The sequence below is a fragment of the Natator depressus genome, chromosome 8 (assembly GCF_965152275.1).
Source record: "Natator depressus isolate rNatDep1 chromosome 8, rNatDep2.hap1, whole genome shotgun sequence".
NCBI lineage: Eukaryota > Metazoa > Chordata > Testudines > Cheloniidae > Natator > Natator depressus.
The window spans coordinates 88,320,015-88,335,964 of record NC_134241.1 but is presented as its reverse complement, the minus strand read 5'-3'; the positions used below and the strand labels follow the sequence as shown (position 1 = coordinate 88,335,964).

Below are 15,950 nucleotides of genomic sequence, written 5' to 3'. Positions count from 1 at the left end.
TCCATTTCTGACAGCTGGCTGCTTATCTGCTCCGAGACAAAGCAACCATTAGGGTATGACTACAAAATTAGGTTGAATTTATAGAAGTCGGTTTTTTAGAAATCTGTTTTTTATATATTCGAGTGTGTGTGTCCCCACAGAAAATGCTCTAAGTGCATTAACTCGGCGGAGTGCTTCCATGGTACTGAGGCTAGAGTCGACTTCCGGAGCGTTGCACTATGGGTAGCTATCCCACAGTTCCCACAGTCTCCGCTGCCCATTGGAATTCTGGGTTGAGGTCCCAATGCCTGATGGGGCTAAAACATTGTCGCGGGTGGTTCTCGGTACCTATCGTCAGGCCCCCGTTCCCTCCCTCCCTCTGTGAAAGCAAGGGCAGACAATCGTTTCGCGCCTTTTTTCCTGAGTTACCTGTGCAGACGCCATACTACGGCAAGCATGGAGCCCGCTCAGCTCACTGTCACCGTACGTCTCCTGGGTGCTGGCAAACACGGTACTGCATTGCTACACAGTAGCGGCAACCCATTGCCTTGTGGCAGCAGACGGTGCAATAGGACTGGTAGCCGTCATCATCATGTCCGAGGTGCTCCTGGTCGCCTGTGTGAGGCCGATCAGGAGCGCCTGGGCAAATGTGGGCACAGGGACTAAATTTGGAGTGACTTGATCAAGTCATTCTCTTTAGTCCTACAGTCAGTCCTATTGAACCATCTTATGGTGAGCAGGCAGGCGATATGGATTGCTAGCAGTCCTATTGTATCATCTTCTGCCAGGCAGGCAAGAGATGAGGATGGCTAGCAGTCATATTGTACCATCTTCTGCCGAGCAGCCCTCAGATGTGGATGGCATGCAGTCCTTCTGCACCGTCTGCTGCCAGCCAAAGATGTAAAAGATAGATGGAGTGGATCAAAACAAGAAATAGACCAGATTTGTTTTGTACTCATTTGCTTTCCCTCCCTCCCCTGTCTAGGGGACTCATTCCTCTAGGTCACACTGCAGTCACTCACAGAGAAGGTGCAGCGAGGTAAATCTAGCCATGTATCAATTAGAGGCCAGACTAACCTCCTTGTTCCAATAAGAACAATAACTTAGGTGCACCATTTCTTATTGGAACCCTCCGTGAAGTCCTTCCTGAAATACTCCTTGATGTAAAGCCACCCCCTTTGTTGATTTTAGCTCCCTAAAGCCAACCCTGTAAGCCGTGTCGTCAATCGCCCCTCCCTGCATCAGAGCAACGGCAAACAATCGTGCATCTGAGTTGAGGGTGCTGTCCGGAGCGGTCACAATGGAGCACTCTGGGATAGCTCCCGGAGGCCAATACCATCGAATTGTGTCCACAGTACCCCAAATTCGACCCAGCAAGGCCGATTTAAGCGCTAATCCACTTTGTCAGGGGTGGAGTAAGTAAATCGATTTTAAGAGCCCTTTAAGTCGAAATAAAGGGCTTCATCGTGTGGACGGGTGCAGGTTTACATCGATGTAACGCTGCTAAATTGGACCTAAAGTCCTAGTGTAGACCAGGGCTTAGTGTGTGTGTGTGTGTGTGTGAGTGAGAGAGAGAGGTGGGGGTAGGGGGAGGGGGAGTCTGCTGTATCTGAACTTACAAGACAACATGCTGACATGCTCTCAACTCCCCCCACATAAATACACACACACTCTACACTCCCTGTCACACTCCACATCACCCCCCCCATGTGTGAAAAGCACATTGCCGCCACTTGCATACTGGGATAGCTACCACAATGCATTGTGGCCGATGCAAGAGCTGCTAATGTGGCCACGCCAGTGCACTTGTAGCTGTCAGCGTGGACAGATTGCAGCGCTTTCCCTACTGTGCTCTACGAAGGCTGGTTTAACTCCAAGCACTCTACATCTGCAAGTGTAGCCATACCCGAAGACAGGTCACGTTTTTAATAGACTCACTCTCTCTTCTAAAACATGGGACTCCACAAAACATGGGATTCCACAAACATTTCAAAACTTGAATTCTTCTGCTGCTGGAACTTGCCAAGACGAAGGCATCTGTTGAATGTGCTAGATACTTTGTGCTCTGACCTTCCACCAGTACAGTAGTTCTGTGCTCTGGTCACTACTTAAATTCTTTCAGGTAAACTAATGTGTGGTAATAGGCATCTCAAACTGGCACAACCTTTAATTTCAGATCAAATTGAGTGCAAGCCAGCTAACTTTGTTGCCTAAAGTAAAAGAGCGTAAAATCATCCCCATTTGATAGCTACAGTTATATATTTAAAAATCCTAATGGGTGGTGACCACATTGATTTTATGCATTGCCTTTAACCAAATCCGAGAAGTTTGTATTGGACTGTACAGCTTGTACAACTGAGTCACTTGAAACAGACATTAAATCCGTGTGCCGTACTTTACAAAACATAATGGGGTGGGGTCAAAGAGAAACCTTAGTCACGATAGCAGTGACTTAATACATGACTTCCATCATTACCAAATCCTAAACAACCACAGAGTACCACTATGCAATTTCATTCTGCACTATAGGTTTCTTTAACTTTTTTTGTTTTTCCTCTGAGGCTGGGTTAGGGGTTTTTGGTTTTCTTTTTTTTTTTTTTTTTTTTGGGGGGGGGGAGGGGATTGTAATACCTTAATAAATAACAATCGTTTTGTTTAGCTTCTAGTACACCAACGGTTGCCATACAACCAGATGTTTCAGCTGGCTGGGAGTGGTCCAACAAATCAGGTTTGTATGGTACCACTTTCTGTCCCTTTTTAAAGGTGAATTTTTAATAGGGAAAATATTACCACTAGCTGAAGAGAGCTAGTTTAATCTTCCATTACCTAAAAACTGTACTCACTTATGTTGTATTACAACGATTTATATTTACTCCATTGATGGAACACACAACTAAGATTCTCCCCTGAACTTAAGGGATCTAGTGCATCCTCCTTCAAAGTTATGCAAATGAAATTGCTGTCCTTTGAAGATGACAAGATTGTAGGTTACTGTAGTAACAGTTTTCAGAGTAACAGCCGTGTTAGTCTGTATTCGCAAAAAGAAAAGGAGTACTTGTGGCACCTTAGAGACTAACCAATTTATCTGAGCATAAGCTTTCGATGAAGTGAGCTGTAGCTCACGAAAGCTTATGCTCAAATAAATTGGTTAGCCTCTAAGGTGCCACAAGTACTCCTTTTCTTTTTGTAGTAACAGTGAACACTGAAGTAGTGCAAACCATTTTTCATGAAGAATTTCACATCCCTGTTCAAAAAAATAAGTCTAAATGAGGTGGTGTGGCCATCTTCTAACTTCCAAATTTTACTTCTCACAATCTGTGAAAGCTGGCTGGTTGGTGGGGTTTTTTTAAACATCCATGTACAAGACTTCCAAACGCTGCGTGCTACAATGTAAAAATTGATCTGAAGATGTGAAGGATTTAGCTTGAAAATTGAACCATTTGATTGAAAATAGTCCTCATTTTGAGTAAAACCCCTGCAAAATGTAGCAGGTATCTCATGAAATGCAAACTTCTCAGCTGCTGAGGTCTTCAAATACATTGTGGAGTCCTAACTGTGTCTAATGGGTAGCCACTACATAAAATTAATTCAAGGCTTTTAAAGTGTTTCACTTCCCTCCGCCCCCCACTATATATGATTGCAAAATACCATGGCTGCTGTAGAAGCAATCTGAGAATACCAAGCCTAATATTTTCTTGCATAGTTGGGAGTGAGTGAGTGAGAGAGAGAGATAATGAACTATTTACTCTTCAAAGTATAAAAGGTCAGCTCAACAAACACGGCACCTCAGTGCTCTACAAGAGCAGGCTTGAATTAAACATTAAGATGATGTACTAGTGTGATTCCTAATGGTAAGTTTGAGCAGACCTGATGTTAAAGATCGGCTTTACAAACTCTTTTTCTCTCTGTAGGTGGCCTTGGTATGGGAAGCAAGTCAGCCGCTACAAGTCCCACAGGATCTCTCCATAGCACTCCCACGCATCAGTCCAAACCACAAACTCTGGATCCATTTGCTGATTTGGGAGCTCTTGGTGCAAATTTAGCAGGTTGTTTGTTTTTAATAACAAATCAAATTTATATGGTTGGCCCATTTAGAAGAGATGCTAATGTGGAAGTGTTGAGTTAGAATGGGCAGCTTGGGGTTTGAGGCAGCATATTTCTGGGGGGAGGGAGGGTTGGAGCAGTTTACTACACTTGAACCTCAGAGATGGTTTTGGAAAACAGCTGCTTCAAAGAAGGGAGGGGTGGACTAGATTCTTTATGCCTCTTCAAAGCTGGACTTCTTCTGAGCTTACATCTATAGGAGCTTGTTGAAAGACTTGGCTGGGACCTCACCACTGTTAGGCAGCATGGGTTTGTAAGGTATAACATGAAGTCAATGACTTGCTAATGGCAAGTTTCAACTTGCGAGGGGCTGCTGCTTTGATTTTTATCCTTAGCTTAAATCTGATGTCAACAAACGTGATAAAACAACAAACGGGGCTTGGCTCAACCCATGTTTTGGACCACCCAAAATTTCAGGGGTTCCTGGGAATGACTCTCCACCTGCCTTTTCAGTGGGCTTTATTTCTTCTGTCTGGGCTTTGATCTTCCTCTCTAGGCTATGCCTTTTTTCTGTCCTTGCTGCTCTGCCCTGACTCACTGCTCCATCAACACTTTCCCTAAAGATGGGGCCTGGAAGCCCAAGGATCCTGCCTTAATTTGTTTCTCCCTGCAAATGACGCTTCACTTTCTGACTCCTAGATAAAATGCTTTCAGCTTAGGTTGGCCTTCAAAATGATCAGAGGCCACCAAACTCTACTATTGGAAAGACTTTTGATCACACTGGTTTTTAAGACCCTCTCATGTGTTCAATATCTCTGACTTTCTCCCGCTTGCACTTTACTAAACGCAGACATTTTTTTTCATTTGCCAGCTCTTCCTGCCCTCTGCTTCTTACATTGGGCAAACTAACATGCCTTTGGCTGCCATTTTTTTTTATTCATTTGTGTCAATGTCAGCATGGTTCTGAAATTAGGTTTCCCAGTTCCCTTTGCTGGCTTGCCACTTGCTCTGCCAGAACAAAACAAGCAAGTGCCAGGCATTATGTAAGAGAGCAGTTGTTGGTCTTGCTTCAGTGAATCTGTGTAGTGACATGATGGATTCTAAAAACAAGCAAGAGCTTGGACTCCATAGGATATGGCCCAGACTTTAAATGTTCAGCATAGTTCACGTTTCTAGGTCACATGAACTTGACCAAACTTACATTTAATGTATCTGAATGCAGCTTGATACTTTAAGCTCTGAAAGCTGAGATTATATATATATATATATATATATTATTTTGGTGACTTATGCCCCTCAGGAAGCAGTGTGTGTCTACGCATACAATCTCATGGTAAATGTTGCTTGCCATTGTAACCACCACAAGAAATTGTTTGGTTCCTGACTGTCCACCATGTATAGCACACAAGGAGCTCCTGTGCTTATTGTTAGTTTGTATTACAATAGCCGCTGGAGGTTACAGTCCAGGTCAGGGTCCTTTTCGGCTAGGTGCTGTACAGACTTAGTAAAGAACACTCACTCCCTGCTCCAGAGAGCTTACAAACTGAATATAGACAAGACCAAAGGAAACCAGTGAAGTGACTTGCTCCTGGTCACACAACAGGTCAATAGCTGAGTCAGGACACTGGGTTCTGTTCCCAGCTCTAAGACCAGTGTCCTGTCTATTGGAACATGCTGCTAACATTTTTCTCTTCTCCTCACCTCTTCCTATATTGCAGGGGGGTCTTCATTTGCCAGTAAACCAACCACACCGACAGGAATAAGTGGAGGATTCCCTCCTATGGGCTCTCCACAGAAACCATCTCCCCAGCCAATGGGAGGTAGTGGTTGGCAGCAAGGTTCCGGATACTCCTGGCAACAATCACAGTCCAAATCCCAGCAAAACCTAGCACATGCCTCTCCACAGAACAGGCCTAACTACAACGTGAGCTTTTCAGCAATGCCTGGTGGGCAAAATGATCGTGGAAAAGGACCAGCCAATGCTGGTAAGATTTATTTATTCTCTTTCTCCTTCCCACCCCCCCAATGACTTCCAAAATGTTTGCTGCTATTTAATGTAGCTCATTGCAAAAAGAGACAGACAATTTATGGCCGGAATAAATACAACCAAACTGATCATTGTATGATCTCCAAGGGCAATTACATTTTGTACTTGGGCAGGGAGAGATGGAGGGGAATGATGATTCTGAAGTTTGGTGGTATTCTGGAAATTCTGCATTCCTAACACTTCTACAGCCATATGGGAATGGGTGACTGGATTGATTACCTGTTCTGTTCATTCCCTCTGGGGCATCTGGCATTGGCCACTGTTGGAAGACAGGATACTGGGCTGGATGGTCCTTGGGTCTGACCCAGTATGGCTGCACTTATGTTCCAAAAGTGGCTGTAGATTTTTATGTGTCTGTCTGAGTGTCCGGCTAGACATGTCTGATTGCAGAACATATGTGTTTCCCTTCAACTGGAGCCTAGTGCTTGGAATGCCTGAATCTGGAGCCCAAGTGTATTAAGTTGGATACATGCAACTAGTTGCCATTTCTGAAAATGCCTTTTACTCTAGGGGGTGGGGTTCCTACATCATGAGGTGAGAGTTTACATACAGACTGTTGAAGTATTAAGAGGTTATGTGCTTTGTGATCAGAATATTGCTTTGGTGGGCAGCTTGAGGAAGATGTTGTTTAATCATACTGCATATTTACAAGAGTAGACTCTAACTTAAGCTTTCTGATTTTTATTAAGACTCAAAACCAAAGGTGTCTGCTGATTTTGAAGACCTATTATCTGGTCAAGGCTTTAATGCCCACAAAGACAAAAAGGGACCTAGAACAATAGCTGAAATGAGAAAAGAAGAAATGGCTAAGGAGATGGACCCTGAAAAGTTAAAAGTAAGCTGCATTCTTGTTGTAGTAAGATAACCGTACCCACATTTGAACAGACTTTCCTTCCAGCAAACTGAAGACTGAAATCCCACTCAGTTTCTTCCTTTATAATTAGTAAAACTAGTCACTTTTAACTCTCCACGAGCTCATTTTTTAAGAACAAACTCCTGTGCAAGAAACTACTAATGCCTTTGTTTATGGTATTCCTGTATTCACTTAACACTCACTCATTCTAGTATGCATTCATCTACTGCATGCTTGGTGTCCAAGATCTACTAAAATTTACTGTCACACTGAATTCCTCAGCTAGGCATCAAACTGTCATAGTAGAGCCACATTTAAATACAAACGATCACTAACTCCCCTGCTTTCCACTCACAATCCTTAACTACTTATGTGAGATCTGTCATCTTGGCCAGCACACTGGGGATTGAGCTAGATACCCCAAGAGCTGAAAGCTTGAATTGCTACAGTTTGAACTAAAGAGGCACCACTTTTAGCTGTGTCTGTAACCAACTTGCGTCATGTGCAGATTGGGCTCCGAGAGAGCCGTGTAACACACACCAGTGAGTTACATTTGCATGGAAAAGAAATGCTTGGAAAGCATATAATGCATTTTTAGCCATCTTAATACAACTTAGCAGCTAGAAATGAAGAGCTCGCACTAGGTGACTAGTCAGCTCTCTGGAGACCACCAGCAAATGTTCCGGTTGCTGACATACCACAATTTGGGGAAGGTTGTCTTTGGACAATCCCAATTCTCAAATCCAAGATCATAAAATAATTTTTTTTTTTGCTATTTAGAGTAAAGAGCACTTTGTTTTAAAATGTTAGTCCAGAATAGAGCTGAGCAAATTGTGGGTTTTTTTGGTTGGTTGGTGGGTTTTGTGTGGTTTTGTACCAGAGAGAAAAAAGAAGCTTTATAATGTGGCATGCTGGAAAATTCTTATTGTAACTTCAAACGTAGCCTTTCAAAGGTAAGATATTCTTTTTCCCCTTCTTTCCCCCCCACCTTCCCTGCTCCCCCATCTCAATAAATCTATAGTGAGGGGGTGAAGGAACTTGACAGTGTTCAGGTCTTCAGTAAATCCTTACATCTTCTCTGGATTTGAGAACATTCCTCTGGGAATGTTCCTGCAGCTCTGGAGTTCTAGCTTATGGTTTAGATCAGTCTCTGTGGTAAACTGAGTTTTCTTTCTCAGTGACATCGCCATGGCTGGTGGTCTGCCATAGGACTTAAGTTAGCCGTACTTGCTAAAGTCAGGGCTGCATTTAGTTCTCTAAAAAGAAAAGGAGTACTTGTGGCACCTTAGAGACTTATCAATTTATTTGAGCATACGCTTTTGTGAGCTACAGCTCAATGCATCCGATGAAGTGAGCTGTAGCTCACGAAAGCTCATGCTCAAATAAACTGGTTAGTCTCTAAGGTGCCACAAGTACTCCTTTTCTTTTTACAAATACAGACTAACACGGCTGTTACTCTGAAACCTGTCATTTAGTTCTCTGTATTTGTTGATCCCATATGCTCTAGCATTCTCCTGTTTTCTCTGCTGAAATTCTTTATCTTTTGAAGCAGACTTGTTGATAGAATTGCCAGATTATGTCATGGGTGAGCCATTCCAGGTGGGAAACCATGTAGCTATCGAGGCAGAATGGGGAGGGAGGAGGAATAGCTCAATCCAAAACCAAGTAAACTTCATCAGCAAAATACAATTCGTGTTAAATTTGACAGTGGTAGGCTTGGGGATCAGTGTGGATGTGCAGATAAGAGGTGCAAAATGTTCTAAACCTACAAAATGAACAGTAATACCAGCTTGATTACAACTAGTTGTAATAGTCTTCAGACTAATTGGATGTCAAGTATCTGGGTAGCCGTGTTAGTCAGTATCCACAAAAACAACAAGGAGTCCAGTGGCACCTTAAAGACTAACAGATTTATTTGGGCATAAGCTTTCGTGGGTAAAAAACCACTTCAGATGCATGGCTCCCAACTCCTTAAATGGATGCTTCAAAAATTTGAAAAGCAGGACTCTCCTATAGTTTCCTCAACTTTTAAGGTTTTGCTGCCTAGATAAACGCTACCTGCTTTTAAAGCCGCCTTCCACCCGTGCTTTGCTATAAAAAGACAGTCAAGCCCTGTAAGAGGTGCTTTTAAAAAAGAAAAAAGCTTTCCCTACTTTGAGACTCTCTGATAACATGCCCTTCAACCTGTCCTAAAATCTGGGCCTGAGTGTCGGGGGGAGTGATCCTTGGAAACCCTTGCCATCCAAATGGCAAAATGTGGATTTGACACACTTTACATCGGTAATGGATGCTTTCTTGTTGAGAATAGTCTCTTATCTCCAGATCCTAGAATGGATTGAAGGGAAGGAGAGAAACATAAGAGCACTGCTGTCAACGATGCACACAGTGTTATGGGCCGGAGAGACTAAATGGAAACCCATTGGCATGGCAGATCTTGTAACTCCAGAACAAGTGAAGAAGGTCTATCGGAGAGCAGTGCTTGTTGTTCATCCTGACAAAGTAAGTCTGTCTGTCTCTCCTTTTTTTTTTTTTTAAAGAATTAATCTCATGAATAAGGCACAACTAGTGCAAATGAAAGGTGAGCTAGAAAGCATGCACCAACTCGTTAAATGGTTGAATAGGGAAACTGAAATAAAAAAATTGCTAACTGTGTTCTCAAGACCAGCCCCTTAAATGAGCCCCAGCCAGTTCAAATTAGGTACAAACTTCCCCCAGATACGAGGATGTTCAGATTCAGAATTTTGGGTCATCCTCACATTTTAGTTTTTAAGCCAAATTATCCATGAACTGCTACCTGTGACAGGGTCAGGCCAGATGGCTACAAGAGAGTGGTCGAAGGTAGATACATTAGTTCCAGGTTAAGCAGGTCCCTTTTTCCTTGGGTAAGATAACAGGGACTATTCCAGAACACTCAAGAACTTTCTAGAACTAATTAAGTCAGGCAGGCTAATTAGGACACCTGTAGCCAATTCGGAAGCTGCAAGAATTAAGGCTAATCAGGACACTTGGTTTAAAAAGGCTGTCACTCCAGTTAGTGGGGTGTGCATGTAAGGAGCTGGGAGTGAGAGGACGTGCTGCTGGAGGACCTGAGGAATACAAGCGTTAAGACATCAGGAGGAAAGTCCTGTGGGAAGGTGTTGGGAGGAGGCCAAGGGGAAGTAGCCCAGGGAATTGTAGCTGTCGTGCAGCTGTTGCAGGAGGCACTCTAGACCGCTGCAGTCCACAGGGCCCTTGGCTGGAACTGGGGTAGAGGGCGGGCCCAGTTTCCCCCCAAACCTCCCAATTCCTGACCCAACACAGGAGCTTCCACCAGAGGTGAAGGTCTCTGAGCTGGTCCCCAACCCGCATGGTGAATCAGCAGAAACTGCGGGAATCGTTCTTACTCTTTTTCCCCCCTCACACCCCCATGCTGGCCAGTGATGAGGTTATCTGAATGAATGGCAGATTTGAGCCATGAAAGTAGCCAAACTGAGGGCTGCCGTGAATCTCTGAGGCGAGCAAAATCTGCAAATAAGCGCAGGACCCACCAACGTAGAAGAAGAACTTTGTCACATACCATACTATCAAACGTCCTGCAGAGCATTAGTTTATAATGAATGCAGATGGGAAGAGCTGTTTTTAAAGCGATCTTTCCTTTTATAATTGAAAATAGAAGAATCCCAGGCTACAGTCTGTCAACAGCGTGACATGAAACAGGAGATTGATGTTCAGATTTGATCCATTAATCCCAGGCTGGTAGTCTGGGGATGCTCCTATCTTTGAGAGCATGGTGGCTTTGGTTTTGCTCTTCCCGTGGCCGTAAGACTGGGTTTGCATAACCAGGGATGACCTTTGAAAAGAATGGTTGGGTTGTGACCCGCAACAAGTGAGGCTTGCAAGATAGGGAGGGAGATGCTTCTGTTGGGGAGCTGGAAGGACCTGCTGTCAGACAGCAGCACCATTGCACGTAAGGTGACGGCCAATTCAGTGTCCTTTCACGAAAACCTTAGGTTAAACCCTCATTGCCCTCATCTTGGGGCTGCAGTGCTATACTCTGAAGTTGCAGACTAGCTGTGAGTAGCCCTCGTCTACTGAAAAGCTATGGAGGAGTAGGAGGGCCATGATGTTTCATTAAGCTGTACCCAGGGTGAGCAACCCTCAGTAAGAGCAGTTAGGTTTAGTGAAGCAAAAACAAACTGAGAAGCTGTGTGTGTTTACTTTAAAAACAAAACCAAAAAACCCCCAAAAACTACTAAGTACTTCAGAATATAACAGTGTTTAAATGTCAATGATATGTATTCTGGTCTAGCAGATCAGTGATGGATTCTTTACTTTTGTTCTCTTTTAGGCTACAGGGCAGCCATATGAACAGTATGCAAAGATGATCTTCATGGAGCTAAATGATGCCTGGTCAGAATTTGAAAACCAAGGCCAAAAGCCTTTGTATTAACATACTTTCTCAGACCTGTGCTCGTGCTTGTATAGTCTCTGATCACAACTTTGCGATTTTCACAGATAACCAAAATTTGGAAGTTTCAAAATTGCTCATGAACCTAACACTTATCACGAAGAACAAAATGGATGTTTCCTCATACATACATCACACACATTTCAAAAGCACAGGAGAATTTTAGCCACATGTCTCCTAAAGGGACCTGTGTCGCTAAAATTGCTCATAATACTTTGGAAGCTTATCCCATGTTTCCAGAGTTAAGTGGGGTGAGGGAGGAACGCATTCTAGACAAAGGTGAAACTGTTTTGTGTTGGGACACTTGACGTCCCACTTCTGACAATGAATTATAATGAGACACAGCACTGCAACTGAGTGCAATAACTGGACAGTATGTCCAAGCTGAGATCCAAATGTAAGTGTTCAGCTCCAGGGACCTGGTTTAGGCACACTTTAATAATAATTAATAATCATTTGATATCTAATCACTTTTAGGATATTCTCAAAGGCAAAGCTGAGCAACAGGATTAAGTCAATATGGCAATTTAACGCCTTAAGCAGAGAACTGTACTTCACATTACAGCCAAGAGGTGAAATATTTAGAACAAATTCTACAGCACCATAGAGCAGAGTGACTTAAACTGAAGATCAAATATTTGATGATACACCAGCCTAAGCTAAACACCACCTGTCAAGACACAATGTTCAGGGAAAAGTGAACTGTGTGGGCGTGGGGTGAGTCCATAGTTGTAGAACGTGAATGGTAAGGATTTACCACATTCCTGGTGAAGCTCTACCCATAAGTAGAACGGTCTGGTAGCCCATGTTTTTTAAGATTGCTGTGTCAGTTATACTGCTGCTTCAGAAGCTTCCCACATTAGTTAAAAACATTTCCCACTTGAGGGTTCAGAAGATCTTGCATCAGCATGTTTTATCAGTTCCAACCAACTGTCCAAAAGTTTCTCAGAGCAGTTGGGGAAGGAGTCATGATAGAAATGGGATCTGTTACCACTTCACTCTTCAGATCACAGTACGCAAGTTATCCAGGCATGTGGAATTTCTCTGGCCTTTGAGGTAACAACAGGGCAGTTTGCATATTTGAGTTGCATTGGTCTGAAGCAATAATGGCAACATACAGACGTTTCTGATGCTGAAGCCTTTCTTATCTAGTTATGCAGCAAATTACTTTGACCCAGACTATTTCTCCTTTTGTAAAGTAACTAGAAATAATGGTTTATTGACCACACTTCATGGATGAGATGAAATCTCCTATCTGCTTTAGCTTTAAAAGTTCAGCATATGCATAGGATGGGCAGAAAGGTTTCCATATTAATTCTTTAAGGAAAAGATCTATATCTGATGTGAAAAGCTTTGGAAAGCTGATGTTTTTAAAGACAATCCACTTTTGTTTGTTTACTTTAAATTTTAATTTTCCAGTGGCAAAATATTTACAGCAAAGGCAACATGTCAAAGGACATTATTTTCTGTATAAAACCTCATCTTTTTGTTGTATTGGTCCATTATTTATTACCATGAACTGACAATGTGATACCAACACACTTTTCCTTTTTATATGCAAGACCTTAAAATGTTCAAGATAACTATAACAAATGATATTTATTAACATATTATGAAATGTTTTTGATCCAGTATGTGCTTGTCTTATTTAAAAAGATAACTGGAATGTGAATCATGTTCCTGTGGTTTGTTGATTTATTTTGTTTCTCATTCACGTTTGTAGATATTGTGTGAACTATGCCTATATAATAAAAGGATCTCATTGATGTAATGTACTTTTTTTTTAAATGATAAACTACATTAGCTTTGTATCAATTTTGTCATGGCAGAGAGCTCTGGGTAACTCAGTAATGTTCACAAAATACAAACCATCCAAATTTTAACTTTGATTCTTCAACTTTTTTTTTTTTTTTTTTTTTGGATGCATGAAAGTTTTGGGACCTACTTATCTCAGAATTAGTTAACTCTGCAATTCATTTATTTTCCTATCTCGTAGTGACAGAGCTTATCAATGTTCAGCTTTACTGTTTGTCTAAAATTATTGTAATTTTTTTGTAAATATACTCAAAATGTGACTAGTCTAAAACATTTGTGTATATATACTAAAAAGCTCAAATTCAATAAATTCAGGTATGTGCTGTGCTTGTAAAGAAACATCCACTTTATTACTCTGAATACAATTTTGGGGAATAAAACTGTGTAAATATAGTATAAGCAGGACCGTTAGTGATGAAGTTAAAACTGTATTTTGCAAGATTTTTACATGTGACTAAACAGACCCCCTTTTAATCACTTCTCAGGAGGAATGGACCCACTCAGCTATGCACCTGAAGTAACTATTGCTATTTTTTTTCCTGGAGAAACAGATCAACACTGGGTGCTCCCTAGAGACTTATGTATAGGCTACATTTCCTCTCGAGCAATGGTTTTCAAACTTCTTAGGCTGCGTACCCTTTTCCAAATAATGTAGTTTACCACATACCTCCATCTGAGATAGCAAGAGACAATGTGGAGGGGCATGTGCAAACTCCCCCCCCCCCCCCCCGAGATTTTTGCCTTCCATTTAGCAACAGCTAATAGAGGTTTTTAAACTGGGGGGCACAGAGGAACATGGGAGGGAAGGGAAGCGACAATCCCAGGGGGCTCAGGCCAGCCCCACCCCACAAGGTTAGAAGGTGCAAAAATTGTAACTCAAAGGAGTAACTGGTGTCACCGCTTATCTTCTCCTCTTCTCTCCCCCGCTCCCCCCCCAAAAAAATTCCTCTGTGCCCCCCTAGCAGGGCATGCTCCACAGTTTGAAAACCTCTGTACTAAATAAAATGTGTTGTCTGCCGTTACAGGATTTTTCTCATGTACCCCCTGATGAGAGGTGATGCATATACCCCAGTTTGAAAACCACTGCTCTAGCACAAACAAGCTGCATGAGGAAGTTAGTCTGCTTTTGGTTTCTATTGCTGAAGACAAATTAGATTAATAGGGCAATAATATCTTGATGTATATGAAGAACAGGTATATTGGGGGGGGGGGGGGGAATACACAACTAGAAAATGACTTTAAAAAGCAAAAATTATTTTAAAAAACCCAAGAGGCCAGAGTCTGATTTCATTTACGTATATATCTATACAAGTGTTTAGATGGGTGTAAGTAGAAATCCAGTTTTGTATGTTTGTGCTTGCTGTGATTATGGCTTTGTGCCTAGTGCCATGTCTACACTACCGACTTTTGGTCAATGTAAGCTATGTTGGTGGAAAGCCGCTGCAGTTACTGTGTTGTGTGTGTGTGTGTGTGCGCGCATGCACTTGGCTGCTTGGGTCAGCGCTGCATGTACTCACCAGGAATGCTTGTGTCAAAGCAGTGTGGTGCACCATGGATAGGTATCCTAATGTGGCACTCACCACCATCTGGTGCGCGCTCTCTCTCTCGGGAAATTTTCGCAATGCGTGGTGGGGCAGAAATCAAGTCTTGTAGGCGTGACTGGGAGCTAGGGGTCAAGTTTCCATTGTGCAATTTTATCTGTACCATAATAACATCCCCATCCTGTAGCTTTTTGTGTGTTTTTAAATCCTACAAACCCATGTGGCACTCTTTGCTTCCCCACCATCTCTGACAGAGCTCTGCACTATTATCCTGAACATTGCAAACACAGGACCAAGGATCTCTACAATTTGCAAAGCCCCAGGGAGAACCGCAACAATGGGGAGGCATGACTATTTCTTCAAGGACGGACTGCTGAGGGATGTAGTGAAAACCACTTCAAGGTTCTTGGTTGCATTCACAGAGCAGCTGCAGGTGGTGGAGCACCACTTCTGGGCCCAAGAAACAACCATGGGCTGATGGGATCACATCATGATACAGGTCTGGGACACTGAGCAGTGGTTGCAGAACTTTCAGATGTGAAAGACCACATTCCAAGCAAACCTCAGCTCCATCGCATGGATACCACAATGAAAGCCGCGCGGATAGTTGAAAAGTGAGTGGTGATCTCACACTGGAACCTTGCAATGCCAAATTGGAGAATCCACAGTGGTCTATTATCATGCAAGTTTTTAGGGCTAATAATTGTCTCCTGCTATGCAGGACTATGACTCCTGGCCAGGACATTGGAGCCTTCCCAAAAGGTGTAGGGGGGTGTGTGTGTGTGTGTGTGTGTGGCGGAGGAAGGTCCTCATGCAGCTCTCCCCAGTCTGGCTCCAGCTGGGGATGGAGCGGGGGAGGACTCAGAGCTGCAGCCCAGCCATGTTAAGAGCTTGCAATGCAGGGGGCTTGTCAAGAGCGGCCCCCAGCCTGTGTCCCAATCCCCTGGCCAGGGCAGGTGGAGGATCCATTGCTCTCCTACAGCTGCCAGCGCAGCTCTTACCATGGCTGGGCTGCAGCTCTGAGCCCTCCCTCCCCCAGCCAGAGCCAGATCAGGGAGAGTTGTGTGGTGAGCTCCAGGGAGCTGGCATAGAGTTGCGGACCCTCCACCTCCACCTGCCCTGGGCTAGGCAGGAAGCCCAGGGGGCAGGGACACAGGCATGGGGCTGCTGTCAGCCCCCCTGCACCATGGGCAGGTGGAGAGGCTGCACAGCTCCCACAACTGC

At 43.3% G+C, this 15,950-nt stretch overlaps 1 protein-coding gene across 3 annotated transcripts in view; it reads left to right on the top strand.

Moving 5' to 3' along the window:
* DNAJC6 (DnaJ heat shock protein family (Hsp40) member C6) overlaps positions 1-13,381 on the top strand; it is a 91,479-nt gene extending 78,098 nt beyond the window's left edge. For 2 of the 3 annotated variants that reach the window (XM_074961583.1, XM_074961585.1), the window contains 6 exons: positions 2,639-2,707; positions 3,891-4,025; positions 5,742-6,008; positions 6,760-6,905; positions 9,246-9,422; positions 11,251-13,380. In XM_074961583.1, coding sequence (XP_074817684.1) covers positions 2,639-2,707; positions 3,891-4,025; positions 5,742-6,008; positions 6,760-6,905; positions 9,246-9,422; positions 11,251-11,352 — 896 coding nt within the window. In that variant the 3' untranslated portion in view covers positions 11,353-13,380. Of the gene's footprint in view, positions 1-2,638; positions 2,708-3,890; positions 4,026-5,741; positions 6,009-6,759; positions 6,906-9,245; positions 9,423-11,250 lie in introns of all 3 variants that reach the window. The other variant, XM_074961586.1, reaches the window with a different exon arrangement.
* Positions 13,382-15,950: the final 2,569 nt, after the last annotated feature.